The following is a 27,513-nucleotide window of genomic DNA, read 5'->3' as shown; positions in this document are numbered from 1 at the left end:
GTAGCGACCAGCACAACAAGAAGGCCCTCTGCAAGGAGGCACATATTGAGTTGAGGGCAAATCCAAGAGGGGTTGAAGCTGTTACAAATGACTGCTGGTACTATGTACAGGATGCATAAAGGCAAGATAGCTTTGGCAACAATATGGTGGAAGTTTTGCAAGGTCAGCAAGGTCCAAGTGGGCTATGGTTGCACGGACATAACATTTGCAGTGCTACACTAAAGACATATGTGTAAAGACCAATGCTTTGGCAAAGTAAGAGATTTGAGGTCGAGTTTTGGTCCTCATCAGCACCACAAGCATTGCCTACTTTGCCGATAAAGTTCCAACTTTTGGTGTGCTTTCATTCACTAAGATATAAAGCCCTGTCTGAGAAGTTTCAACAAGCTTCCCCAAAGCAATGTGTATCAACGTTCGACAATAAAAGAATCATCCCAACGAGGACAAGTCCATCTCGGATCCCCAATGCTAGGTATTAAACTTTCACCACTAATGCCAATAGCTGCATGAGCGATCATCGATGATGCACATCAGAGATGTCATCAAAATTAGTAGACATGTGGTGGTCGGTGATTTAATCATTGGAGCTCACATCTTTGATGGTTGCAAGATTTATGATGCTTTCATATCTGGCCGTACTTTTGTCTTACCAATAAAACCTTAAATGTATGGCTTATTGCTCTTTGGAGCATCTCTTCACAGATGTTAGCACTGAATATTTTCTTGCATTATTAATTTATTCATTCTTGGTCACAATGGCTGTGGAGCATTTGCAAAACGAGTGCAAGATACAAAACCAATATGCAAAAAAACAGCCTTACATGGCAACCTTATCATCATAAAATATGAGGAATATTGTAACAGTAGTCACAAAGCTTCACCTGGCAAAATAGTCACTTGGTAATCTTATCATCATGGAGTACATGTAATATTATATCAGATTTGGCCCTCAGAGTAGAATGCATGCAAAACTTGTGACACATGTATGTGTGCTTGTGTACAATGCAAATAGAATGCGTACATCATTTGTTACACATGTATGTGTGTATTGGCGCATGTTTTTGTGTATTGGTGCATGCTTTGTACACCTAGTTTACGTTATACCACAAGAGAGTAAAGTAACCCTCTAGCAAGCTACATCTTCCCACTGCCATGATTGAGTCACCAGACCTGCATCATCTATGGGCTCCCAATGTGCTTACAGCATGTCTGGTTTCTTCTGTAGTCAATAAACATGGATGCTAGCCGTTTTCCAGCTGAAAAATATGGTATGAGATATAAGATCACGCTCAAAGCATGTGTGTTCCAAGCTATAGACGACCTGCTGCAGAGGGTGTCTTTGCATCTCCTATAGCATCTTCCTCCTTTTCTTTGCCCTTACCTTTACCTTGTTCACTTTCTTCTTCGATACGATCATTACCTTTCACCATGACTGGCTTAAACTGTCATCCAACACATCAAACACTCATCATAACAGACCAAGAGCATACACACAAAACGCTAGAACTTCAAGAGCAAAAACCAACCTGATAAACAGAGTAGATAACATTGCGACGAATCTGAGCCATCAACTCAATGAAAAGATTGTAGCCCTCTAGCTTATATTCAACCAACGGGTCTCGTTGTGCATAGCCACGCAAGCCAACTGCTTGCTGTAGAAATTTCAAGGCCTGCAGATGCTCCTTCCAAAGCCTGTCTGTTTGACTGAGAACAAAATACCGCTCTGCCTCTGTCATCAGCCCAGCTGCCTCTTTCTCAATTTGTTGCTGTGAAAAAAAGGCCAGCACTTACAAACATTCCATACATTCTCAAGTTTCTAGTGTTTAGTACACAACACACAAAAAGTGTTTGTCAATATATACAGTCTAATATTACCCATGCTAATGCCAACCTACCCGTTTTTGCAAGTATGCTTCCCGACCACGTAACCGAAGATACAATCTTAGGCTTTCATAATCTAAAGACTTTCCAACCAGCTGCTCAACTGTCAAATCATTTAGTAAATAGCAATACCTGATACCATACACCACTCAACTCTGATTAGCTCAGGTCACAAACAGCTTAACTCAAAAAACATCCTGGTAAGCAAACCCAATTAACTCACTGCTGAACTTTCGCAACCAGGCCTTGCAAATTCCAGTTTTCTTTAGGAGAAGCAGGGTCAATATTTGCCTGTGAAAAAAAACCAAAAACGTGGAGCTCTCTCTCTCTCTCTCTCTCTCTCTCTCTCTCTCTCTCTCAGCTGCAGATCTGTTCTCCAACGACATGGAGAGCCCCCACCTCACGCAAGAGATACCACTACAGCCCTCTGATTTGTGTGAATGGAGGATGGCATCATTAGTGGAGATTCATCCCCTATGGTGACACATATTGACAGCCATCTGGCCTCCCATAGCATTGTTAGCTAGTTTCCATGACTCAGTATTCTCATGGGTTCATTGTGCTACTTTTGGTCTCATAGACACTTGGGATCTTTTGTAGACATAATATTGCTTTCTTTCTCTCTTTCTTTCACTTTGCAGTGCATAGTTATCAAGACACATGTATCTAGACGCATGTTTTCTGTTTCACAAAATTATGGAGTCATGTTCTTAATTACTGTATGTCTCCTAAGAAAAGATAATCTCAATATCATTCCAAGTGCTCTTGGAGAGACTTCTTTTTCAAACCGCTGCTCCATATAGCAAGGCTTGTGTGACTAGTGCATTAAATAGATAAGATTTAAGGTGCCACCTGAGGATACGTGCATGATTTGTTCTTCAAGGCATAGTAGCTGGTCCAATCTGCCTCGGTCCTTTTTGAACACTTATGCCACTTATGGTTTGATGGACACTCAATGCTGAAGTATTTGTACTGCCCAAATACGTCAATTTCCTGCCCAAGGTATGCAATCAGAACCTTTGCTTTTCCAACATTGACAGTGCCCACTACTCTTTCAGAATCGATCCATGATGTCATCAGCTTGTGAAGATCCTTCTGTTCAAGTGCTAAAAGCACCACATTGCCTGCGTACATGAGTAATAGTCTTTAGGACTGCATAACGTCCAAGTTGAGGTCCATTATCTCCCTCTTCATGTTCAAAGGTAAGGATTATATTTTTCTGCTCGTCTATGCAAAAGCCCAAACAGATGGGAAAAGAATGGGCTCCATTGTTACTGAAACAGGGCTGTGACATCCCCCCTCTTTAGTCTTTAGTTGACACATTACATGTCCAATGCTTTGCTCTTTTACCTCAGTGTCCCTTCATGAGTCCATTTCTATCCGTCTCGGTCTCTGTATCTCATGCAGAAAGAGCTATGGACAAGATGGAGATCTCAACCCCAAAGCCCGATACATATAGGGTTCATGGGTGGTCTAGGTCTGGGCTTGAAGGATGGCATGCTTCTTGGACTTAACTCAGGCATATCACATATTGTGCATGTTAGCAGCTCTCGGTTCTCACATGTGGATGGCACCTTTCCCTCTGTTTTGATGAGTCGTCTATGTGAGGACAGCTGGAGCTGGCCCATAGAGATCCTTGGTGGATGTTACATGAACTTAACATGGCATCTGAATAAACCCATGTGTTGTAACTGTTAGAAACTGATCTTGGTATAGGCTTGTCCTGGATATGAGATGTTACAGATTGCCAAGGCTTGCATGGGAAGGGGGGTCCAAACCACAAAAGCAAGATTCTTACATCAGGCTGGGTCCTTGACGTACGTGCATGGTTTAAGAGGTGGGATGCATAATTTCTATTGGGCCTTCAGGTATCCTCTACTTTGCAAGTATTGGCTTGAGAATTTTTTTGGCCTACAATGAGAAAGGACGTAGCTACCTATGTTGCCGAGTGCAGGACATGTCAGGAAATCAAGAATAACCAAGGTAAGCAACACACCCAAAGAAATGAACTTTCCAATCACAGGCTTCCATTTGAGGGATTATTTATTACACAAAAAATGAAAGAAGGCTCTGAAGCAGTCAAAGTTGGTGTATTATTGCACACGTATCAATCCCAAGTATCATAAGACTTGTGGACCATATTTACATACACCAATCATTTCTAGGGCTAGGCATGCAATCACCATGATTTGCTCTAGCTCCGACCATCTTCAGATTGAGGCTTTTCATGCTGATAGAGTAGAGGCTTACCGAGATGCCAGGGTTCTTTAAGATTTGCCTATCACATGCATTGAGGATTTCTACGGGGCAGCTCTGTTGGGGTAAAGGCATAATGCCCACCCTTATAGTGTGTACAAGCCCATAAGTTATAGTACATAGTACACTTAGTACTTTTAATGTACTAAGTGCACTATGTGTACTAGTGCAATATACATGTGTGATAGGGGAGTCACACACTCATATCATGAGTTGACTTATCCCCACAACTCTCTCTCTCTCTTGTTCTTCTCTGTGTATGTCTCCCACATGAATTACACTTGAACTCTAACCCTAATTCTCATTCTCCCATTCAACTGGTATCAGAGCATTGAGGTTTCCGCTGATAGAGTAGCAGGGATCTACGATGTCCTTGAGGGAGAGGTCATAAGAGCTCTCGGAGATGTCCTCACACAGCTTCTGAAGCTCTTGCTTGCTGCGCAAGGGATCGGGGGCGTCTCTAATTCCGGGTAGGAGCTACGCCACAAACGATCATCGCTGGCGGTAGCCGAGCTCAAGTCTGATGCGCAGGAAGAAAGGTGTGCAGGCCTCCGGCCAGAGTCACAGGAAGAAAGGCGCGGTTTTCTCTTCGATACACAAGCTCTAATTGATGATTGTACCTCTCCTTCAGCTTCTCGTTTCCTGGCCGGCAAGAGCAGGAGCAGCTCGCGTCCTACCCTCTACGATCGAACAACCTCGCTCTCGAAAGACGAGCAGCCTTCGGCGTTCCCCTTAGCGCAGACCCCTCTCCAAGCCTTATCTGCCCTACTTATACGTACATCACAAGAGGAGCAGTCCTGAAGCCCGTGCCTTTTCCCACGTCGAGGGTCCACCCTTCCAATCAGTGCTCAACTTGCTCTTCCTACACCATCTTCTCCAAGTGCCGCTGCCTGAGATCTCGTGGACTTGGAGAGTGGTTTTACTGACTTCATTCTTGAACGCCATAACGTGGCTGGAGAAGTGTTCGTCTTTCATCTTTACAGACAAGCACCTGGATCAAAATCGCCCACTTGCACAGCAGCAAATACGAAGCCCTCCCCCCTTTCCTGCAACAAATCTCAGAGAAATTCAAAAATTACGAGGTATTTGTCTTCAATTTTGAGAATTTCTTATCAATTCAATCAATTGAGCAGGTGCAGGTGCCACATTGCTCAATTTTTGAGCAAAATTGACAAAATTGGGTGACATTGGTCACAATCAGGATCAATTTGCAGGAAATTGGATGTCGAAATTTGGGGCTTTTGATGTAATTGTGCAATTAAGCACTCATACATGCTATATGATGTGAAAAATCGCACATTTGGGCAAAATTGCAGCAAATTGCAGTGCAAATCAAGGGGCTTTTGTGCCGATTTGGTTGATTTGCCTACAGGCAATCGCATTTGATGCTGTGGATAATGTGTTGATGCCTTACAAGCACTCAATGTGCCTGTAAATCAAGGGGCTTTCATGTATTGGATGTATATGTGGCCAGGGGGAAGCATCGCGAAGACTTTGGATGCCTTCATGTGCGTCAATGTACCATGTATGATCAGAAATTGATCTTAAATCAAGGGGCTTTTCAAGTTTGTATGCTTGTTGAGCTTGGCAAAGCAGCAAGCAAGACATTTATGCCTTGAATCCTCAAAAATCAGCTTGCAGTCAAGGGGCTTTTGCCCAATTTCTGTTCGGAACTGTTGTATGCAGTGTTCGGGACTGTAAAAGTCTGATTTTCACTCATTTGGACAGCCAGGAGAGCATTTATTGCTACTGTACCTGCTGGTACAGATTTGGCACAGCTTTGTGCAAGTTTTGGCATGGCTGTACACTGATTTGAGTGAGGAAAAGGTTCAATTTCAGCTGCTGTACTTGCCGGTACAAGTTTGGTACATCATTGGTGAGCACTTGGTACTGCTGTACAGTACTTTGGAAGGGCAACAGAGCACATTTAAGGTGCTGTCCAAAATCTGCAGCAACCAGATTTTGGTGATTTCATCACAAACAGTGGGAGAAAAGTTGCATTCTTGCTTCCGCAGTGGGAGATAAAGCTTGGGAGAACAACTGTGAGCACTTTGTGTGCTTTTGGTGCAGTGTTTGCACATTTTGCAGGTTGCATATTGCTATGGCAACCACAGGTGAGAGCTCTTCATTGCTTCACATCAAGAAGCTTGAAGGCTCGCATAATTATGATATTTGGCAAACCCAGTGCTACAATGTGTTGCTCCAGAAAAAGCAGCACAAGCCTATCAAAGAAAGGGGTGTAATGCCCGCTTCTCTTACTGCTGAAGAGTGGGAAGATATGGATGAGCTGGCAAGATCTACGATCATGTTGTCTGTGTCAGACTCATTACTTTTCAGCATTCGTGAAGAGAAGACAGCTTGGGGAATGTGGCAGAGATTGCAGGACTTGTATGCCCAGCAAAGTGCCTCAAGCAAAGTGTATTGGTTGAAGAAACTCATAGGTCTTCAGATGAAGGAAGGGGCGTCTATGACAGCCCATCTAAATGAGTTTAATGGTATTGTCAGCCAGGTCATTAATCAAAAGTTGGCAATGGACGATGAGTTCAAAGCCACTTTTCTGTTATGCACTTTGCCAGAGAGTTGGGACACATTCAGGACAGCCACTAGCAATTCGCATGCTATGCTGTCATATGCAGATGTTGAGGGTGCTCTTCTTCAAGAAGAGATGAACAGGAAAAACAACTCTGTTGGAAAGTCCAATGCAATGAATGCACGTGGGAGATCCCAGCAAAGGGGAAAAAGCCAAGAAAGGGGAAGGAGCAAGTCTCGCTCCAAAAAGGATTTGGAATGCCATTATTGTGGCAAGAAGGGACACATTAAAAAGCAATGCTACAAATGGGAAAATGATCAAAAGGAAAAGGGAAAAGGCAAAGACAAAGAGAAAGATGAAGCCAAAGATGTAAAGCCAAAGGGCAAAAGTGGAGTCAAGATTGAAGAAATCAATGTGTCACATGCAGGTGGCAGTGAGGATGAGGTCCTATTTACGTCTTCACTTGATGCCCATTCACTTCTTACAGGTGGTCATGGTATGCACTCATGGATCATTGATTCAGGTGCCTCCTTTCATGTCACAGGTTGCAGAGAATTGTTTGTCGGGTATACTGCTGGCAATGAAGGAGTGGTTTATTTGGGTGATAACCATGCATGCAAGATTCTTGGCAGAGGTGATGTGAGGGTTGTGTTTTCAGATGGCTCACAGCTTATGCTCCATGATGTCAGGCATGTGCCTGAGATCAAGAAGAATCTGCTTTCTACTGGACAGCTTGATGATGCTGATTATGTTACCACATTTGGTCGTGGAAAGTGGAAGATTAGTAAGGGCTCACTGGTTGTTGCCAGAGGCTCTAAGGTGGACACTCTTTACTTTATGCATGCAGGTGTTTGTCACCATGCAAATGTAAATGCAACCGAGCTGCCGGAAATCTCTATGTGGCATAGCCGGTTGGGACACATGAGTGTCAAAGGAATGGAGCAATTGTCTCGTTTGGGTTACTTGCCTTCTCTAAAGTTTTCAAGTTTTCAGTTTTGTGAGCATTGTATGTATGGTAGGCAACTACAGTGCCCCCACAAGAAAGCTCTTGGACAGAAAGATGCTCAGTTAGAGCTTGTGCATACAGATGTATGTGAGATGCCTCAGCTTTCTTTGGGAGGGGCAAAATACTTTGTGTCTTTTATAGATGATGCCACACGCAAGGTGTGGGTTTATCCTCTTCGTTTGAAGAGTGATACATTCTCAGTGTTTGAGAAGTTTGTTGCTCTTGTTGAGAATCAAACTGGCAAAACACTAAAAGCTTTGCGTTCCGACAATGGTGGAGAGTACATGTCCAAACAGTTTCAGGACTTTTGTGATGCTAAAGGCATCAAGAGGGAGCTCTCTACTCCTTATGATCCTCCACAAAACGGGACAGCAGAGAGGATGAACAGGACCATTCAGGAGAAGGTCCGTTCTATGTTGTCACATGCTGCATTACCTCATGGTTTTTGGGCTGAAGCTGTTATGACAGCCGTTCACCTTATAAACAGGTCACCTAACACGAGGCTTGGTGGGAAAGTGCCAGAGGAAGTATGGACAGGGAAGCCTCCGTCATACAAGCACTTGAGAGTGTTTGGTTGCGTTGCGTACGTGCACATACGCAGGGAAATGCGCACCAAACTTGATCCTAAGTCTCACAAATGCATATTCCTAGGATATGGTGACAGAGGTGAAATGGGGTATAGATTTTGGGATCCCGTGAATAGAAAGATCATACGCAGCAATGATGTCATTTTTGATGAAACATGCATGTATAAGGAGCCTGCAAGGCAACAGGAGCTTAGCAGAGTCATCTTTGATGATGATGGACATCATGGACAACAACAAAGGGCTGTAAATCAGCCATTACAGCAGGAAAACCAGCCCTTAAATGGTGCTGAAAATGGTCCAAATGGACAGCCAGAGATGGCAGAAAATATCCCTATGGATATACCACAGTTAGAGGAGATACCGGGCATGATATTTCAGCCTTATGGCATGGAACAGGAGCCACCAATGGGTGATATGCAGGCTGGACAGCAACCTGCAAATGATGGTCATTGGGTACGGAGGTCCACTAGACCCTCCAGAGTCCCTAACAGGTTTGTTCCAGGGGTTGACTACTTGATGCTCACTGACTGTGGGGAGCCCTCATGTTATAAGGAGGCTTTACAGAGGGCAGACAAGGCTCTTTGGGAGCGTGCCATGAAGTCAGAGATGGATTCTCTGCATAAAAATGGAACTTGGAAGTTGGTGCATTTGCCTGCAGGCAAGAAGGTTTTGCCATGCAAGTGGGTTTACAGGCTCAAAGTTGCACCAGATGCAAAGCCAAGATACAAAGCCAGGTTAGTGGCTAAGGGCTTCAAGCAGGAATATGGTGTGGACTTTGAGGAGATCTTCTCTCCAGTGGTCAAAATGACCACACTTAGAGCTGTGTTAGCTTTGGTTGCGCATGATGATCAGGACTTGATTCAGATGGATGTGAAGACTGCTTTTCTTCACGGTGATCTCCATGAGGAGATATATATGCAACAGCCAAAGGGTTATGCAGTGAGTGGAAAGGAGAAGCTTGTATGCAAGCTGAAAAAGAGTCTTTATGGGCTCAAACAGGCACCAAGGGAATGGTATCATAAATTTGATACATTCATGAAATCCCAGAAATTCAGGAGAAGTGACATAGATCACTGCTTATACACCAACAAAGCTTTGGATGGCAGTCTATTGATCCTCATCTTGTATGTTGATGATATGTTGATTGCCGGGAAATCTCGTAAGGAGATGGATGCCTTGAAGCAGAGGCTGCATCAAACCTTTGATATGAAGGATTTGGGTGATGCAAATCACATTTTGGGTATGCGGATACTTCGGGACAGAAATCAGCATGTGTTGTATTTGTCTCAGAAGGAATACATTGGCAAAGTCTTGCAGAGGTTCAATATGGACGGGGGGAAGAAGACTAGTACTCCTTTGCCTCCATATGTGAAACTCAGTGCTATGGACAGCCCACAGTCAGATAGAGACAGGGCTGATATGGCCAAGATTCCGTATGCTTCAGCTTGTGGCAGTCTCATGTATGCCATGGTTGCTACTAGGCCGGACATTGCATTTGCAGTGGGAGTGGTTTCTAGATACATGGCCAACCCTGGCAAGAAGCATTGGGAAGCAGTGAAAGGTGTCATGAGATACCTGAAGGGCACACAGGATATGTGCATTTGCTTTGGCAAACAGGATGCATTAGTGCATGGTTACACGGATTCGGATTATGCCGGTCATCCAGATAACCGGAAGTCTACTACCGGTTATGTGTTTACATTCACAGGAGGTGCTGTGTCATGGATATCCAGGATGCAGAAGTGCACTGCCTTATCTACTACAGAGGCCGAGTATATTGCAGCCACAGAGGCTTGCAAGGAGGCATTATGGCTATCTCGGTTAGTGGTTGATTTGGGTTATACAGGGGATATTCCATTGTTACATTGTGACAGTCAGAGTGCCATCCAGTTGGCAAAGAATCCTGTCTTTCATGCAAAGACGAAGCATGTGGATGTGAAGTATCACTTCATCAGAGAGGTGATAGAGAACAAGCAAATTCAGCTTGTTAAGATTCACACGGATGACAACCCGGCTGATCTGTTGACAAAGAGTTTGCCTCCGGAGCGGTTTGCTCATTGCAGACACTTGATGGGCATTGGATGAGGCCAGTTTCAGCCTTGATATGGCCTTGTATATTATCATGTACATGCTGATTTTTCTTTTCCTTTACTTAAGGGCACTTTGCCTTTAAGTGGGAGGTTGTTGGGGTAAAGGCATAATGCCCACCCTTATAGTGTGTACAAGCCCATAAGTTATAGTACATAGTACACTTAGTACTTTTAATGTACTAAGTGCACTATGTGTACTAGTGCAATATACATGTGTGATAGGGGAGTCACACACTCATATCATGAGTTGACTTATCCCCACAACTCTCTCTCTCTCTTGTTCTTCTCTGTGTATGTCTCCCACATGAATTACACTTGAACTCTAACCCTAATTCTCATTCTCCCATTCAAGCTCTGTGTTTCATCACTGCCCTGTGTGATAGTTCGAGAGGTGCATCACACAAGGGAGGGCACAAAGCTCCAGACAAGTATGGTATGTAGTTACACAGGAGGTGGAGATGAGCACGCTAAAACTCTGTTGTTCAGCATGCTATGAGATTTGAAGGCACGTGCATGCACACCAACAATTAATGCATCCTTTGTCACATCTAGCAGTACAAAACCTAGTAATACTATGACATACCCTTGTTTTCATGTAATTGACAATCTCCAAGCAGCTAAGGAAAATTATATTAGGTAGCTTCATTCAGATTGGTGCCTTATAATTTTATTACCTCCAAAATGTCGTCCATTGTCAGTTCAGCATACTCGATCATCTGTGACTGAAGATCAGAGGCTTCAAGGGCCCTCCTGCGTTCTGCATAGACGCGCTCACGTTGACTATTGAGCACTTCATCATAATCATATAGCTGCTTGCGAATCTCAAAAAAGTAGTTCTCTACTTTCCTTTGAGCCTCATCCAGTGCTTTTGTGAGCATCTTAGACTCTATTGGCAGGTCCTCCACACGAAAGGCCCGCATCAAACCCTTCATGGTCAGACAAATGACAAGAACTTTGTCATATCCTCATTCCATCATGTACAAGGCTTTAAGAAAGGCACAGGGATTTCAATACCTGGATACGATCACCACCAAAGATGCGAAAAATGTTGTCTTCCAAACTCAAGAAAAACCTAGAGCTCCCTGGATCTCCCTGCCTACCACTTCGCCCACGTAGCTGGTTGAATTGATCAAAAGCATAATATTAAAATTGATTTTTTACTGTGGAAGCCATACAATAAACATGTGTGCATGTCTGATGAGAAATTCCAGGACAAACTGCCAATTGAGTGTTTCTGACATCAATCAGAACATATTTCTGATCACCTTTAACTTAAATGCAAGAAGGTACAGAATTCAAACCTGGTTATCTATGCGCCGAGACTCGTGCCTTTCAGTACCAATAACATGCAGTCCCCCTGCTGCTACAACCTGCATGCTCCATGTCACATGGCTTCCTCAGAAGAAAAACAAAAGACCATTTCTATTTTCAACAAACTAAACAACAGCTGGAGGTACATGTGTGTGTACAGGTGTACATGCCTTATATTTGTGCGTGAGTGATACCAATGGAAAGTTCAGGTTATTTCCCAAACTTAACAAGAAAGAAAGCGCAGTTTAAGCCAATGGGTGTCTAACCTAGAGGTGTGGGTTTGTAACCGAGAAGGGGGAGGTCCTGAGTTCAAATCCTGCAGACTCCCCAGTAATGCCTTTGGGCGCCAGAGACCAAGCTGTCCTCAGATGGGCACTCAAGTTGCCACTACAAAAGGATCTACTCAAGAAAAAAATAAGGTGCAATTTAACTTCATGAGTCATTTATTTTGGGGGAATTTATGGGTATGTGATTACACACACCCATGAGTAAGTCCTCCCTCCACCCCCTTGTGATGTCCCCCCAGCCTTAGCTAGTGACAATTGAGCCCAAGACCTCTGCTTTTGAGACTTCAATGCTCTAAACCACTATGCTGCACGGCAGGGGACATTCACGAGAGTCTCCTCACACAAAGTCTCAAACCATCATAGCGTAGATTGCGTACTATGACATCCCCACTCATGTCATCAGTGCCCAAGAGGTGGTGCAGGTCTACATATGAAAGATATGACCACCTACATGGGAATTTCTTTCATGCATAAACCATCATACTAAGTTTCCATCACTTCTCTGGATGTGAAGGAAAGACTCAGCCATGATGAAAGCTACCACTAAGGAGTGCAGCCAATCATATGAAGTCACATAATCAACATTTCAGCTTGCTCATAACACACACACACACACATATACAAGTAGCTGGTAGGGTAAAAGCACCAATCCTGATAGAAATAATTAGCTGGCCACGCCTGAACAAAGACTTCAAAAGAAGACTCCATCTATGTGCATGTGTGTGTATGTGTGTGTGTGGGTGCATGTATGTGGTGGCACATGCATGCACATGTTTGGATGGTTCGCACATGTTTGGGTTGTATCTGCACGTGTGTTGTGAATTGTTAAGAGGGAAGATGCAAAAGAAATAAATCAAAATCACCTTCTTTTTTTCCTCATCAGTGAAAATTTTGTATTCTGCAACTAATGACACAAATGCCCTCCTCAGCTTAAAAATCACATCGTCCTCTGTAGGACCCTGAAATCAAGTCAACAACCTCCCGTTATAATGCAACTCCATACACTAAAATCACCTTCACCTTCAACCCACATGTAAAAAGCTCAACCTACCAGCAATATGTCAAGCACAAAGTCACAACATTGATTGCTAAAATCACACAGCATGCACTAACTATCGTAGAAGAGTTGAATGTAAAAAACCTTCTCACATGCATAAGACAATCTATTCTCCGCCTCAAGCTCTACGAGAGACTGCTTGCCCCACACTTCAATGGAGGTCTGAACTGCCTCTTCCACCAAAAGAGAGCTTTCTGCTGATAGCTCACAAGGGAAAAGTATTGGATTGACCTGCCAAACAGTTTACCAGCAAGATTTCATCTACGTTTTTACACAACTGTTTAAATCCCAATGTCAGTGGGTTAGTGAAAATTACTTACCTTCCAAGTTCTCCTTCGGGAGGATGGCATCTCATCATCACTTAGCTGGACTACTCTGTTATTGCAAGAGAAAAAGTTTTGGCACATAAACCCACAAACAAAGGGACAAAAAACGACTTCACGTTGGAATATAATAAGGAAGCTATTCAATATTGGCATGACACACATGTGGAGGGCCACCTAGTTGATGGCAGGTTTTAAACATGCTAATCCTAGAAAGTCTATTGGTGACGTTTGAACTTTGGGTGGACTTGATCCACAATTGCAGGGAAGTTAGGAAGTCAGGCTGTTACCTCCAAAATGAGCGAAATACCTGTAAGTCATCAACAAGTGCATGAAAGTGTCCCCAAGGCATTAGCCTAATGGTCAGAGAAAAGTTTCCCAACAGTGAGGTTGTATAGTTTAAAATCTCTTGAAGAACACACCCGGGAAGGTGTCCCCAAGGCATTAGCCTAATGGTCAGAGATAAGTTTCCCAACAGTGAGGTTGTATAGTTTAAAATCTCTTGAAGAACACACCCCTCATAAGAGGGGTGGTTCACTTGGTTTGTTTGTGTCCCATGCAAGTGGGCATGGTGGTCACTGCTGCAACCACAGATCGGACATCATGAATGATTCGACTCATCTTCAGCAACCGTGTGACCACGACGGTGTGCAATCTGGCACCTCAAGCATTGTCGTCTGTAGGCCAGGGACATTGGCTGCCATAGACATCAATGATTGCTCATCTCCAACCCTGGTTATCCTAACAACTGTCTAGGGTGTTCACTCCAGCCTGCTGAGCAACTCATTTAAGGTGCTCATCCCACCACTTGTCTGCTGCCTTAACTATCAAATGTTAAAAAGTGCAATACCCCCTTGTGGTACCCTGGAGTGCGAGTGTAACTTTCCTCATTATAAATAGAAAAAGTCACTAGCAGCCCCTAAGAGAAGGAACTTGGTTGACAATGGAACAAGTAACAAATCCAAAACCTGGTTGAACTAGAACCAGCTGTACAAGTCTTACGAGGAAGGCAAACGTAAACCTGGGCATGAGAAATTCTCGCAATTTCAGTCTCGCCATAAAGTCTGGGTTACCACCCAGAATAATGTCAGTACCTCGGCCTGCCATATTTGTGGCTATTGTAACAGACCCTAATCGCCCACTTTGTGATACAATTTCTGCTTCCCTTTCTGCATTCTCGGGTTTTGCATTCAAAACCTAAAACATCCCACACAGTTTAATCAGAAAACGTAGAGCAACAGCTATCGTACAAATCTTTATTTTGGCTAAGAAAATACAAGTCACAATTTTCGACTAAAAAATATAATCCAAAGAACCTTAACCATTTAGGAATTCTCTTCAAAAAGGCTTGCTTTTTCTCTGTATACATACATACATACATACACACACACACACACACATACATACATACATACATACATACATATATATATATATATAGAGAGAGAGAGAGAGAGTTAGTTATATTAAACCTCTTTGACCAACCAAACAAATGTTACAATGGTGGTACCATGAGGTTTCATGGTCATGAAAAGGAAAAAAACCATAGACAACTATTCAGATGCACAATGATGATGATAGCACTGTTTCTAAAAACATGGAAAAAAATACATCACCATGGCACTACAATAGATAGTACATCCATCCTCATCCATCCAAAATGTCCAGCATAGGAAAGTCGATGACTAATGAGAGACTCACCATGTCTTCTGCTAGTGGGAAAGTGTCTCTGTGGTGTTGGAGGATCTCCCAGATCTGGAGCTGCCATGTAGAAGCGGCCATGGGCAGGGAGCCTGTGGATGCTGAGTGAGATGAAGCTCACAAACATGGTCCAGTGTGACTCCAGAGGGTCCAAGTGGCATAGTGTGGTGTTGGGGCCTGCTGGATGGGTCAGCGGGGCTAGGCGCCTCTTGCAATCCCTCACTGGTCTGAGGTATCCCTGCCCCTGGATGAACCCATCTGCTGTGATCCTCAGGACTGTAAAACTACATCTTCATGGGAAGCTCAGGAGGTGCAATCCAAGTGGTGCGAGTGTGCAGGCTAATGAGATCATACCTGATGATCTGGTTAGTGTTCTCATGGGTGAGGTAAAGGGAGGGTACATCTAAACGAGGTAGGCAATTCATCTGAAGCCCCAGTGCAAGGAATGAATGGGAGACTCTCGCATACCATAAAGGGTCACGAACTTGATCTGCTACCTGTCAAGAAGACTCCCAAGCAGTCCTCCATAACCTGTGACTATGCAAGGTGTGGAGGGCGATGGATGTATGTGACTGTCTGGAAGTGTGCATCTATCATCATAGGAGCTGCCCTGAACTCCGCCTGGATAATAGGGTTTGGTACTGATTGTATCATACGTGAGAGCATCATGATATGGACCTGCTCAATCCTCCTCGCCAAGGTCTGGCCCCAAAAAGGAGCCCATACATCATTGTCAGAGTGACTAGGGTATGCCATCCCTTAGTGCTGGGCTCCTAGAACTGTGTCTGGAAGCACTGTCTCTTGAGGAAGGCTAGGACTGCATAACCTCTCGCCCATCTAACCTAGGCTGCCGACCACACCGTGTAAATTGGGCCAGAGAAAGAAACTCCCAGGTATACATAACGAGGAAACAATATCTACTAAATCCATCACGTAGGTGAATTGATGTCTAGGTGCCACTGAATAAAAGGTATTAAAGATCATCACCTTGGTTTTCTGGAGGTTGACAGTGACGTCCCACTGCCCACAAAAACTATGTAAAGCATCCATATGCCTTTGTAGGCCCTCAGCTGAATCTGAGATGAGTACTATATCATCTACATACATCAAGAGAGGGATCCGGGTACCTGCTAGTTAGATAGGAACCTGCACTGTCCAACCTATCAATTGTTGAGATTACATGGTGCTTGAGAGAGAGAGAGAGAGAGCACAATGGAGAGAGGTGGCAGCAGTAAAGGACAAATGGACAGGTGAAAACGCAGCCATGTGTGGTGCTACATGACGGGCAGAAGAGGCATTGAAAACCATAGCAGCCAGGTACGGGACGGGACGTATAATACGGCAAAGTATAATACGCGTATTATACGTCTTTTTCGCGGGGCCAAAATAAAAAACGCCGTTTTTTTTTAAATAAAAAACACTAGTTTAATTACATTTGGTCGAGACGAGAGAGAGAGAGAGAGAGAGAGAGAGAGAGAGAGAGAGAGAATTAATTAAATAAAAAACGCCGTGTGTGTGTGTGTAGATAGTATGTAATATGTATTGAGACGAGAGAGAGAGAGAGAGAGAGAGAGAGAGAGAGAGAGTTATGTTGCTGCCTTGGGGGCCTGAGCAAGGGTGGGTGGGGAAAGGGGGCCGACCAGCAGAGCGAGGAAGCAGAGATGAGAGAGAGAGAGAGAGAGAGAGAGAGTACCGTACCGTGTGAGGTTGGGCGTGCAGGTTCGGGAAGCGACAGCGCACCAGAGCGCACGCGGATCCCAAAAAAGCCCAGGCATAACGTTAAACGTTAGCCAGGCAAATTTTTTAATTTAAAAAAAAACCTCACGTTTTTTTTCAAAAGGACGTTTTTTATTCAAAAAAACGTCCCGTCGAGTATTTTTTATAAAAAACGCGTTTTATAGCTGCTATGTTGAAAACACATAGTAGGGCTGCCGGTGCTGTAGAGTAGGGGCATCAAAAATGCGAAAAAAAACCCTAAAAATGTAGAAGCCCTTAAAATGCAAAAACCCTAGAGACATAGAAACCTTTAAAAATGCAAAAAACCCTAAAAATGTAGAAACCCTTAAAAAAACACAGAAAAGTAGATGAGCATGATGGCGTGGTCTCCCATTTCTCCACGCCATCATGCTCATCTACTTTTGGTATGGTGGTCTCCCCACCAATCAATGGAGATCGGTTTTCGGTGTAGCACCTTCCTGTCCTAGGTGTGCGGCAAATTCTCAGACCGTACAACATTGTTTATGGGGATGCAGCACTGCACAGCAATTTTGGGGTCCTGTAGCCCAACTTATGGGCAAATTGAGTGGCCGAGCCATGCATGTGACTTGGGGGGCCATTGCTTTGCTCTCCCAGTCCGGTCCGCAGCTTTTTTCTGAGGGCAGTGGTACAGATTCTGCTGTTTTCATCCATAGAGGTATTGCCCAGCATGGTTTATTGCAGGATGTTCCTCACTCTGATTATACACCCCCTAGACAGAGGATTGACACCAGTTGGGAGATTATTGCCAGTATTACAGCATGGCAGATCTAGAGAGCTAGATGCACGGAGGCTATTGAGGGTGTCCAGATTTTTGGGTCTCAGTGAATTAGTACTATATAGGGTGATATCATCCATACTCTTATGGCTACTTGGGCTCGCATTCAGGGGCCCTCTCGTTCTGCGCAGGCAAAGCGTGTGATGTTTATGCGGAAATGGAACCATGGCATCTTCTTTTCCTTTAGTACCTCAAGTCTTACATGGCATCATGATGCTCCTCAGTGGTTGAAATCACCTTACATATTGGGGTGATTCTATTCTTTTCCGGATTATAGTTGTGATTGTTGTATGTTTTTCTCACTCCTCCTCCTCTCACTGGAGCCAATCTCTAGAGAGAGAGGAGGAGTGAGGTGGTGAGTTGTCCAGTGTAGGTGGCAGGCAGGTGCTTTGTGGAGCAAGCTAGAGTGGACACATGGTTGGTTATACAAAGGGGATAAGGTCTGGGTGGTGGACATTGGGTTATGTCCACCTCGGGACATCAGTGTGTGTGAACACCGGACTAGTCATAATTTATAAGTGAGTTTTGGTCGCCCAAAACTTAATGAAGTGTACACACTCACTTATAAATTAGTGCTAACTCTTAAGGCCAGGTTATGACCAATACTTACCACCTGTCACATGCCACATAACCATGTCAGCAAATAGTTTCACACGCACGGTTCGCGAGCGAGCGTCCCCTTACCCGGAACTACACATTGGTCAAGCAAGCATGAAAACAGCATGCAATTGCAATTGCAAGCAAGCACATAAAGATGCTATGCAATGCAGCATTGGTATGGACAATCCCCGTTCATGAGACTATACCAAAATAGACATGCTCCAAAGTACATGAAGTACCAGACCCATTGAAACACCAATCCACCAGGCATTCCGGGCATGTACACAAAGGCACAAGTCCCAAGGGAAAGCCAAGTCCACAATATCACATGAGTGGCATCAATCCCCAGCATATACAACTGCCATGGACACCAGTCCAATGTACATACATGATGAGAAAGCACGGGTGGACCAATTGGGTGGCCAAATGGTGACGGGGGAAAGGGGGGAGCACAACGGAGAGAGATTGCACAACACAATGATGAATAAATTATGATAATACTCCCACCATGTACATTGCTTTTATAGGCATCAAGCCTCATCTTTTGACCATAAGGGTTGTTCACATGCTAAGGGGGTGTTCACACCAAATGACACACTAATAGACTCCGAAATACCCAACATCAATGAAGCCAGAGATCTCATCAACATAAAGCCCAAATAGAGTGAAGGAGAGTGGGCATCTTTGTTTCACAACAATCGTACTACTAAGATCTCCCGTGACATACCTCCTAGAGCTTTGACCATGCCTATGACTAACTCATATAGTGTTGTGATGCCCCATATCATCTCTGATGATACAAAGAGAGTGAGAGTGAGCTTGCACACACAATAGTGAGAGTGAGCTTGCACGATGCACACACAATGTCATGTGCAAGACATGTGCATGCTCATTCCAGGAGCTAATCCCTAAAGGGCAGCAGAATAAAGACAAAATTCAGGACCAAAGTTTGGAGCTACAACACCTAGCATAGGCATGGAAGGCTTTGTGGTGGGACCAGTTCCTATCGGCCAGCATATGAGACGTTTATCACAAGGCATTGGCAGCATGGGAAATATTCTTTGTCCAGGTGGCAGGGACCTGGCCAACAGCAGGTTGGCCAGTCCACAAATGCTTCAAAGGGCTAATCGCTTGGCTCATTGTTGGGTATTCAGTCCCTCCTTGGCATTGGGTCATAGACTAGGTTTAGTTAGGTGATTTCCACCTTTTCAAGGCAGCCTATGGCTTGCAAGATTTGTACATCCTTTTTGTACTATATGAATATACTGAAATCCGCTCTCTCTATTCCTCTCCATCTCTCTTGCTTGGGTTTTGCATCAAGTTGTTCCAGGATGGTGTTTAGGGCTGAAAGAAGACTCCCACAGCTTCTACATGTGACACACAATAATGAGATAAGGTACAAAGTACAAGATGTGATCTTTAAAAGGTCACTTACACACCATAAGGGTGTGTTCACATATGAGGGAAAAAAACTGCCCCAATGGATCCACACTCGCCTTCATATCTTCCTCTTTAGGCAACATCAGTAGAGAATCATGTCCATGAGCATCCCGCTTTAAGCATGCACGTGACATCTCCTCCTACTAAACTAAGAGCAATCCGGGAAATGAAACACCTTTGCTCTCTGCTCTTTTGCTTGAATTCAAGTCTTGTCCAATGATAGCCTCTCGCTGTCACCCCAAGTGTAGATGCATGCATGATATTACTATTGTTCTAAAGAGGCAAGATTTTCCATGGGTTGAAATATATAAAGAAGCATTATTAACTACTCCCCAAAACTCCGTACTCTTAGCCGCTGACTATTCTCGTTGGGGCCTGACCTGTTGTTGTACCAGACTATACTTGCTGTACAGTCGTGTCCTCTTTGGTAAGAAAGTTGCTGCATTTCTGTTTCTGCTGTACAGCTGCCTCTGTAACGGGAGGCGGACGCGTGAATTGGAATCGTATAAATGTGAACAAGATTCTGAGCACTTAACAATTGAGCATTACAACCACAAAGCTGAAAATGACAGTACACCACATAAAGGGGCCGATGATAGGCTGACCCCCCCCCCTTTAGGTTATATTACCAAAAGAGTCTGCAAAGTACAAGATTATGGGTGCCTGGGGATTCACCACCAGCCTGCACCTGATTCTACCAAATACATCATGTATGAATACATCTCAAACAAGAGAATCTGTAGGTACATCCGCCCTACACACAGGTACATCCGCCCTGCACAAGCCTCTTCACAGGTACATCCGCCCTGCACAAGAGTATCACAATCCTCACAGGTACTCCGCCCTGCACAGGATGTAAATGGATCTTTAGGCCCTGTTTCCACGCGAGAAACTGATCCAGAAAACCTGTGTTCTCCGCGAGCAAGTGTTCCCAATGCTTGCCCTAAACACCTGTTACACCAGGTGTCATGGCCCTGTGAAAATGGAGCAGGACAAGTGTGGGCATGGTGGTTGCAGGGTCAGAATATTTTATGATTCACATGGGGGGTGCCCGGACAGTGTTTAAAGATGTGTGGACAACCCTAGGTGTGAAGGGGGAACATTAAAACATTAACTTTTAATGTTTATAAAAGTTGCCCCTAGGCCTTAGTGGCCCTAGGGAACTTATTAAGTTGGGCCCTAGGGATTAACTTGGGAAGGAGGTTTTCTCTCTCTTCACCCTCTCTCCTCCCTTTTTGGGGAGTCGTGTAGCAAAAGTGGAGCCTCTCTCATGCGCATGTTGTACAATCGGGGAAAAGCACAGGAAGGGGAGGCGACTGCTGAAGAGAAGTTGTGCTGCTGTTTTTCTGAGGCAAACCAGCCGTACAGCACTGTACGGCCAGGACTACGCAAGTTTTCTCTCTCTCTCTCTCATCTGCTGCTGGCGGCGCACAGGACAGTTGCTGTTTTTGCTGCGCAGAAGCTCCAAACAGGCTGTACAACCTGTTTTCCAGCCCAAACCATACTGTACGACTGCCGTACAGTGTACGGACAGTCAGATACAGTGCATACAGGTGCAGACGGTGCTTTTCTGAGTGCTGGACAGACCTGTGCAGGCTGATTCAGGCTGGTACAGAAGTGGACAGCAGGCTGTTTTTGCAAGTACAACGCCTGGCACGCATCCCGAGGCGGTACAATCAAGTACAGTTCTGATTTTCAGATCTGTATTTTCAAGGACAGCATAGGAGTGAGCATCAGGAGGAAGATACAGGCAAGTGCAAGCACACGTGTGAAGCAGGATTTGTGGGCAGTCAGATTGGACTACAGGTGTAAACTCTTGGCTGGTTTTTGTTTTGTACTCAGCCATACATATTATTTTAATGGAATAAAGAAATACCGCAAGGGGCGCCAAGCTTTGGGGCCAACAGGTGTCGCTGTGTATTCAGATTTGGGCACTCTAGCCCCAATCTGTGTTTGGTTTTTCATCTAGACTACAAGTGGACGGGTGTTAGCTCTTACCGCACTCTGGTTTTCTATCAGAGGCCGGTTTCAAGGTTCCGTTGCCGGGACCAATCATCAACTTTCTGAAGGAGGTGAGCTCGTGGTTGCTTTGGAGAAAGCCATCGCTGAAAATTCAGCAATCATGTCTGATACAGAGGAAGAGTACTTCTATCAAGAAGAAGAAGAGCAAGAGTCTTCTCCTGAAAGAGATGTATCTGAGGATATTTTTGCAGGAGAACAGGCTGCAGATGTTGAGCCTTATGAGGATGTAACACAGCCAGAAGATGTGCATGGTAAAGAGGATGATGATGCTCGGTTCAAAGATCGCTTGGCTGGTGTTATGGATACTTTTATGCAGCTCACACAGAGTGAGAGATTTGCTGAATTTATGAGATCTCGCACAGAGCCCCGCACAGAGCCCCAGAAAAAGAAGAAGAAGGTTCGTTCGAAGAATCTTTCTCATGGTCATAGTGGTACCACTCCACAGGATCCATCTCCTGCACAGTTTCCGAACATGCAGCATGCTTTTGGTGCTAACCCACAGAGTTCCTTCTATGGACAGCCACCTATTCCTCAGCAGAACATGCATCCAGGGTATTTTGGTGGTGGCTCAGTGTTTCAATCCATGACTGGGGGTTATCCTCAGGGAGGCATGGGTATGTATGGGCCTTTTGGAGCCAATTTTCAGCCTGGCATGCAAGGGAATATGTATGGTGGTATGCAGTCCGGTATGCAAGGAAATGTGTTTGGAAGCATGCAACCTGGGATGCAAGGCAATATGTTTGGTGGCATGCAGCCAGGTATGCAGCATGGAATGTATGGAAACATGGCTGGGATGTATGGTATGCCTGGTGTTGGAATGGGAAATGTTGACCCAATGATGGGTATGAATGTTGGGGGCAGCAATCTTACGAAACCACTTCCATATGATAATCTAACGCCTATGGGAAAGGCGAAGGATTACAAGGAAGGGGGAGCTGCAGTGAAGTTTGACACTTTCAGTGGGGCCAAGGATAAATTGAAGGCACTTACCTTTTTACAGCAGTTTGATGCTGCTTTTTCTGGTGGGAATTACACAGAGTCCTCAAAGGTGAGGAAAGCTGCCACTTTTCTCAAAGGCAATGCTTTGCAGTGGTGGTCTACTCTTCTTTTGCAGGGCATAGCACCCACCACATGGGTCCAATTCAAACAGGTTTTCTCTTCTGTTTGGCTCACATCTACATTTGAGGTCGATGTTATGACAGCATGGCACAAGCTGGATGCTTCAAAGTGTGATAGTTTGGAGGATTATAACAAGAAGTTTTGGGAAGCTCTACTCCCAGTGACTTCTTATCGTGCCGTGCCATTATCTGAGCAGGTAGAGAAGTATTGTTGTGGGCTGCCCAAGGAGGTACGAGATTACTGTATAAAGACAAGAGTAACGAACATGTCACAGATGATTGAAAATGCTATGACAGCTAATGCGTTACTCACAGGTGGTTCATCTGGATTTAAAGGCAGTAAGAAATTGGGCAAGAAAGCTGAAAAATTTGGGCATGCTTCTCGTGATGCTAAAGGGTCTACAGAGACAAAGTATAAGAAGTTGCCAATGCCCAAAAGGACTTCTGAGGAAAGACAGGCTTTGAGAGATGCTCAAAAGTGTTTTTACTGTACTGAAGAGGGACATATGTCATTTAATTGTCCCAAGAGAACGTCCAAGAAGGACCCTGACAATAAAGGAGAGCCCAAGCCAAAGAAACAAAAGCCTTCTGCAGGCTTAGTTCCTGATCTTGTGGGTGAGCAGCTAAGTGGTGAAGCTACAGAGTTGTGCAGGGCATGGGGCAAAGTGAGAGATCAGAATGCTTTGATCTTCTTTGACACAGGTGCTAGAGCCAACTTCATTTCACCAGATTTGGCTGGCCGATTGGGGATTCGCGCAGAGGAGATGGGGCCGTTACATGAGGCAAATATGGCTTGTCCAGGGTATGCAGAACCCGTTACTCCTATCATTGGGAAGCTTCGGCTTCATTTGCAGGGTTATGTGGACAGCGAGGAGTTCTTCATCATGCCTTTGGATGGCTGTGATGTTTTGTTGGGGATGCCATGGTGTCACAGGGTACATGCGGTGGTGGATACTTACAATAGGAAAATTACTCTGACTCATAGAGGAAAAGAGCATGTATTGGATGTAAAACTCAAAGGGGAATCTGTTCCTATTGTATCCGCTTCGGCGATTTCATCAGTAATGAAAAAGCATCTTTCCGCGTACTTGATTTATGTAAAGGATGCACAGGATGATGAGTCTAAGTCTAATTTGTCAATGTTAGATAAGGACAGGGCTGATTTCTTAAGTGGGTTTCAAGACTGTTTTTCCGAGTCATTGCCAGGAGAATTACCTCCTGAGAGGCCAGAAGATCATGCCATAGATCTGATTCCTGGTAGTACTCCACCGAATAGACCGCCGTATCGTGTTAGTGCAGCCCAACAGGAAGAGATTATGAGTCAGGTGCAGGAGCTATTGAATAAGGGGTTGATTCAGCCTAGCTCATCACCCTTTTGCTCACCTGTGCTCTTAGTGCAGAAGAAGGATGGTTCTTGGCGCATGTGTATAGATTACAGGGCGCTGAATAAGAATACCATCAAGAATCGATTCCCCATACCGAGGATCGATGACATATTGGACCGCTTACAGGGCTCCACAGTTTTTAGTCGTATTGACTTGAAAAGCGGGTATCATCAGATACGCATTAGACCCGAGGATGTGCATAAGACAGCATTCCGAACCACATTTGGGTTGTATGAGTTCTTGGTTATGCCCTTTGGTTTGACGAATGCGCCTGCCACATTTAACAGAATGATGGACAGGATTTTCCGACCTCATAGAGAGTTTGTGGGCACATTCTTTGATGATATGATTGTGCATTCACGAACTGAGGAAGAGCATAGAAGGCATTTGGCCATTGTGTTTGCATAACTCAGAAACCATAGATTGGTGGTTAATGGCAAGAAGAGTGAGTTCTTTTTGCAGGAGATACATTTCTTGGGGCATATTGTGTCTGGTCATGGAGTCCGTATGGATCCAGCAAAGGTGGAAGCAATACTTAATTGGCCAGCTTTGAGGACCGTGCATGATGTACGCAGTTTTCTAGGATTGTGTTCCTATTACAGGCGTTACATACGGCACTTTGCTGAAATTGCTTCGCCTCTTCATGCTTTGACGAAGAAAGCAACTCCGTTTAGATGGGCTGATCGGGAAATTACAGCATTCAAAAAGCTCAAAGAAAAGCTTACTTCGGACCCAGTATTAGTGTTACCGGACCTCCGAAAGGCTTTTGTTGTCCAGTGTGATGCATGTGGAAGTAGCATTGGTGCAGTTCTCATGCAAGAGGGACATGTGATAGCCTATGAGAGTAGAGTTTTGCAAGATGCCGAGAAGCATTTACAGGTGTATGAGAAAGAGATGTTGGCTGTAATTCACGCTCTTTCTACATGGAAACACTACTTGCTTGGGGCTGATTTCACTGTGCAGACAGATCATCAGACCTTGCGTTATTTCCTCACGCAGACTAAGCTTTCAGAGAAGCATATGCGTTGGGCAAACTTTTTGTCAATGTTTCACTTTCAGATTGTGCATGTGGAAGGCAAAAAGAATGTAGTGGCAGATGCTTTGTCACGCAAGCCACAGGTCTCTGCAGTTTCACTTGCTTATCATCATGAGCTTGATGAAATGAAAGAGCAGTATGCCCATGATGAGGACTTTGAAAAGTTGTATGATCAGATGTCTGAGGGTCAGCGGCATGAGCACTACACTCTCAGAGATGGGTTTTTATTGATGCATGGCAGACTGTGTGTTACCAGGCCATTGCGACTCAAGGTTATGATTGAAAGTCATGCTCCACCGTATGCAGGTCATAGAGGTATTGACGCCACAGTCAAAGCAGTGGAGACTTTCTTTTATTGGCCAACCTTGAGAAGAGATGTTGATGCCTTTGTGAAGCAATGCATCGTATGTCAGAAGGTAAAGTTTGACCGTCAGAAGACACCAGGGTTATTACAGCCTTTACCTATTCCGGATAGACCTTGGGAGAGCATTGCCATGGATTTTGTATTTGATCTTCCACGGACACAAACGGGAAATGATGGCATCTGGACTATCATATGCAGGTTCAGTAAGCAGGCTCATTTCATTCCCGTGCGGAAGACAATTAAAGTGGATCATATGGTGAAGTTGTTCATGGCGAACATCTTCAAGTATCATGGCTTGCCTACGTCTATCATTAGTGACCGTGATCCACGGATGACGAGTTTGTTTTGGAGAGGGTTGTTTGACAACATGGGTACAACTCTCAAGTTTTCATCGTCATTTCATCCACAGACAGATGGTCAGTCAGAAGAGGCTAACTCTACAGTGTTGGATCTTCTCAAGTGTTATGTGTCAGAGCACAAGCAACAATGGGAAAAGTATCTTCCTCTAGTGGAGTTTGCATATAACAACACTGTACATAGCTCGACAGGCAAGGCGCCTTTTGAGATTGTAGAAGGAGGGAAGAAGGTACCACCCATTTTGCATACAAAGGATAAGATCTTTGAGGCTGATCAGTATGTGGAGAGCTTGGATGAAGCTTATCGGAGAGTTAAGTTGGCCCTCCAGAAAACTCAGCAGAAGCAAAAGAAAGCCGCAGACCGTCACAGACGTGATTTACAGTTTGCATTGGGTGATTGGGTTCTTTTGCGCTTTGAAAAGGCTAGACTCAAGAAGATGAAGGGTAAAGAGCGCTTATTCCCTAAGTTGAGTATGCGATATTATGGGCCTTTTCAGGTTTTGGAAAAGATTGGTGAGGTAACCTATCGTTTGAAGTTACCAGATCACTGGAGGATTCACAATGCTTTTCACGTGAGTCTTCTTAGACCTTTCCGTGGGGATGTGCCTGATGATGTATCAGATGAGGCTCAGCCGGAAGTTGACGAACTTGATGAGGTTCTGATTCCAGAGCAGATACTGGCACATAAAGAAAGGAAGGTACGAGGTAAAGTTTCCCGTCGCTATCTTGTGAAGTTCAAGAACTATTCACCGATGGATGCGAAGTGGATGGAGGAAGGTGACTTAACAGATTCACCTCAGGTTTTGCAGCTTTATCTCGATGCCTTTGAGTTAGAGCCGACTCTTATTGTGGCTCATTCAGGTTCAGCAGAGCATGGGTCTGGAGCATTACCTGATGCTCAAGAGGGGGGTAGCACCTCCACTCCCTTGATACAGACAGGCTCAGATGACATCTAGAGGTCGCTTGGTGCAGATTTTCTCTCACCCGAAGGTACTGAGGCTGACAGTACATCTGTTTATGGGACTTCTATGATATATGTGTACTAGTCACATGGAGATTTTTGTGGATATGTATGGTTCACAGTGGTATACAACTTGGACTATTACTATGCCATTGGTTTGCAGTGAATGTTGATACATGTGTATGGCTCAGAGAGATTGGGACGCTGATCTTGCCATATTGTATATTTCACTTTCGATATTTTGATGCATCACCAGAATGCAATCGAGGACGCTTGCCATCTTTCAAGAGGGGGGTATGTCATGGCCCTGTGAAAATGGAGCAGGACAAGTGTGGGCATGGTGGTTGCAGGGTCAGAATATTTTATGATTCACATGGGGGGTGCCCGGACAGTGTTTAAAGATGTGTGGACAACCCTAGGTGTGAAGGGGGAACATTAAAACATTAACTTTTAATGTTTATAAAAGTTGCCCCTAGGCCTTAGTGGCCCTAGGGAACTTATTAAGTTGGGCCCTAGGGATTAACTTGGGAAGGAGGTTTTCTCTCTCTTCACCCTCTCTCCTCCCTTTTTGGGGAGTCGTGTAGCAAAAGTGGAGCCTCTCTCATGCGCATGTTGTACAATCGGGGAAAAGCACAGGAAGGGGAGGCGACTGCTGAAGAGAAGTTGTGC

General features: G+C 44.6%; 1 protein-coding gene across 1 annotated transcript in view; it reads right to left on the bottom strand.

Moving 5' to 3' along the window:
* Nucleotides 1–802: 802 nt before the first annotated feature.
* The window catches only part of LOC147633852 (protein translocase subunit SECA1, chloroplastic-like), a 98,154-nt gene continuing 71,443 nt past the window's right edge, over nt 803–27,513 (bottom strand). The window contains exons 10-20 of the mRNA XM_086804904.1: nt 14,350–14,525; nt 13,326–13,380; nt 13,090–13,236; nt 12,812–12,907; nt 11,652–11,720; nt 11,365–11,466; nt 11,025–11,276; nt 2,105–2,172; nt 1,896–2,013; nt 1,527–1,766; nt 803–1,442 (exon numbers count right to left, since the gene is read on the bottom strand). Coding sequence (XP_086661030.1) covers nt 1,311–1,442; nt 1,527–1,766; nt 1,896–2,013; nt 2,105–2,172; nt 11,025–11,276; nt 11,365–11,466; nt 11,652–11,720; nt 12,812–12,907; nt 13,090–13,236; nt 13,326–13,380; nt 14,350–14,525 — 1,455 coding nt within the window. The 3' untranslated portion in view covers nt 803–1,310. The remainder of the gene's footprint in view (nt 1,443–1,526; nt 1,767–1,895; nt 2,014–2,104; nt 2,173–11,024; nt 11,277–11,364; nt 11,467–11,651; nt 11,721–12,811; nt 12,908–13,089; nt 13,237–13,325; nt 13,381–14,349; nt 14,526–27,513) is intronic.

This window comes from Cibotium barometz, chromosome 11 (genome assembly GCF_041138505.1).
Source record: "Cibotium barometz isolate CiBa-2024 chromosome 11, ASM4113850v1, whole genome shotgun sequence".
Lineage (NCBI taxonomy): Eukaryota > Viridiplantae > Streptophyta > Polypodiopsida > Cyatheales > Cibotiaceae > Cibotium > Cibotium barometz.
This window is presented reverse-complemented; position numbering and strand designations above follow the sequence as displayed.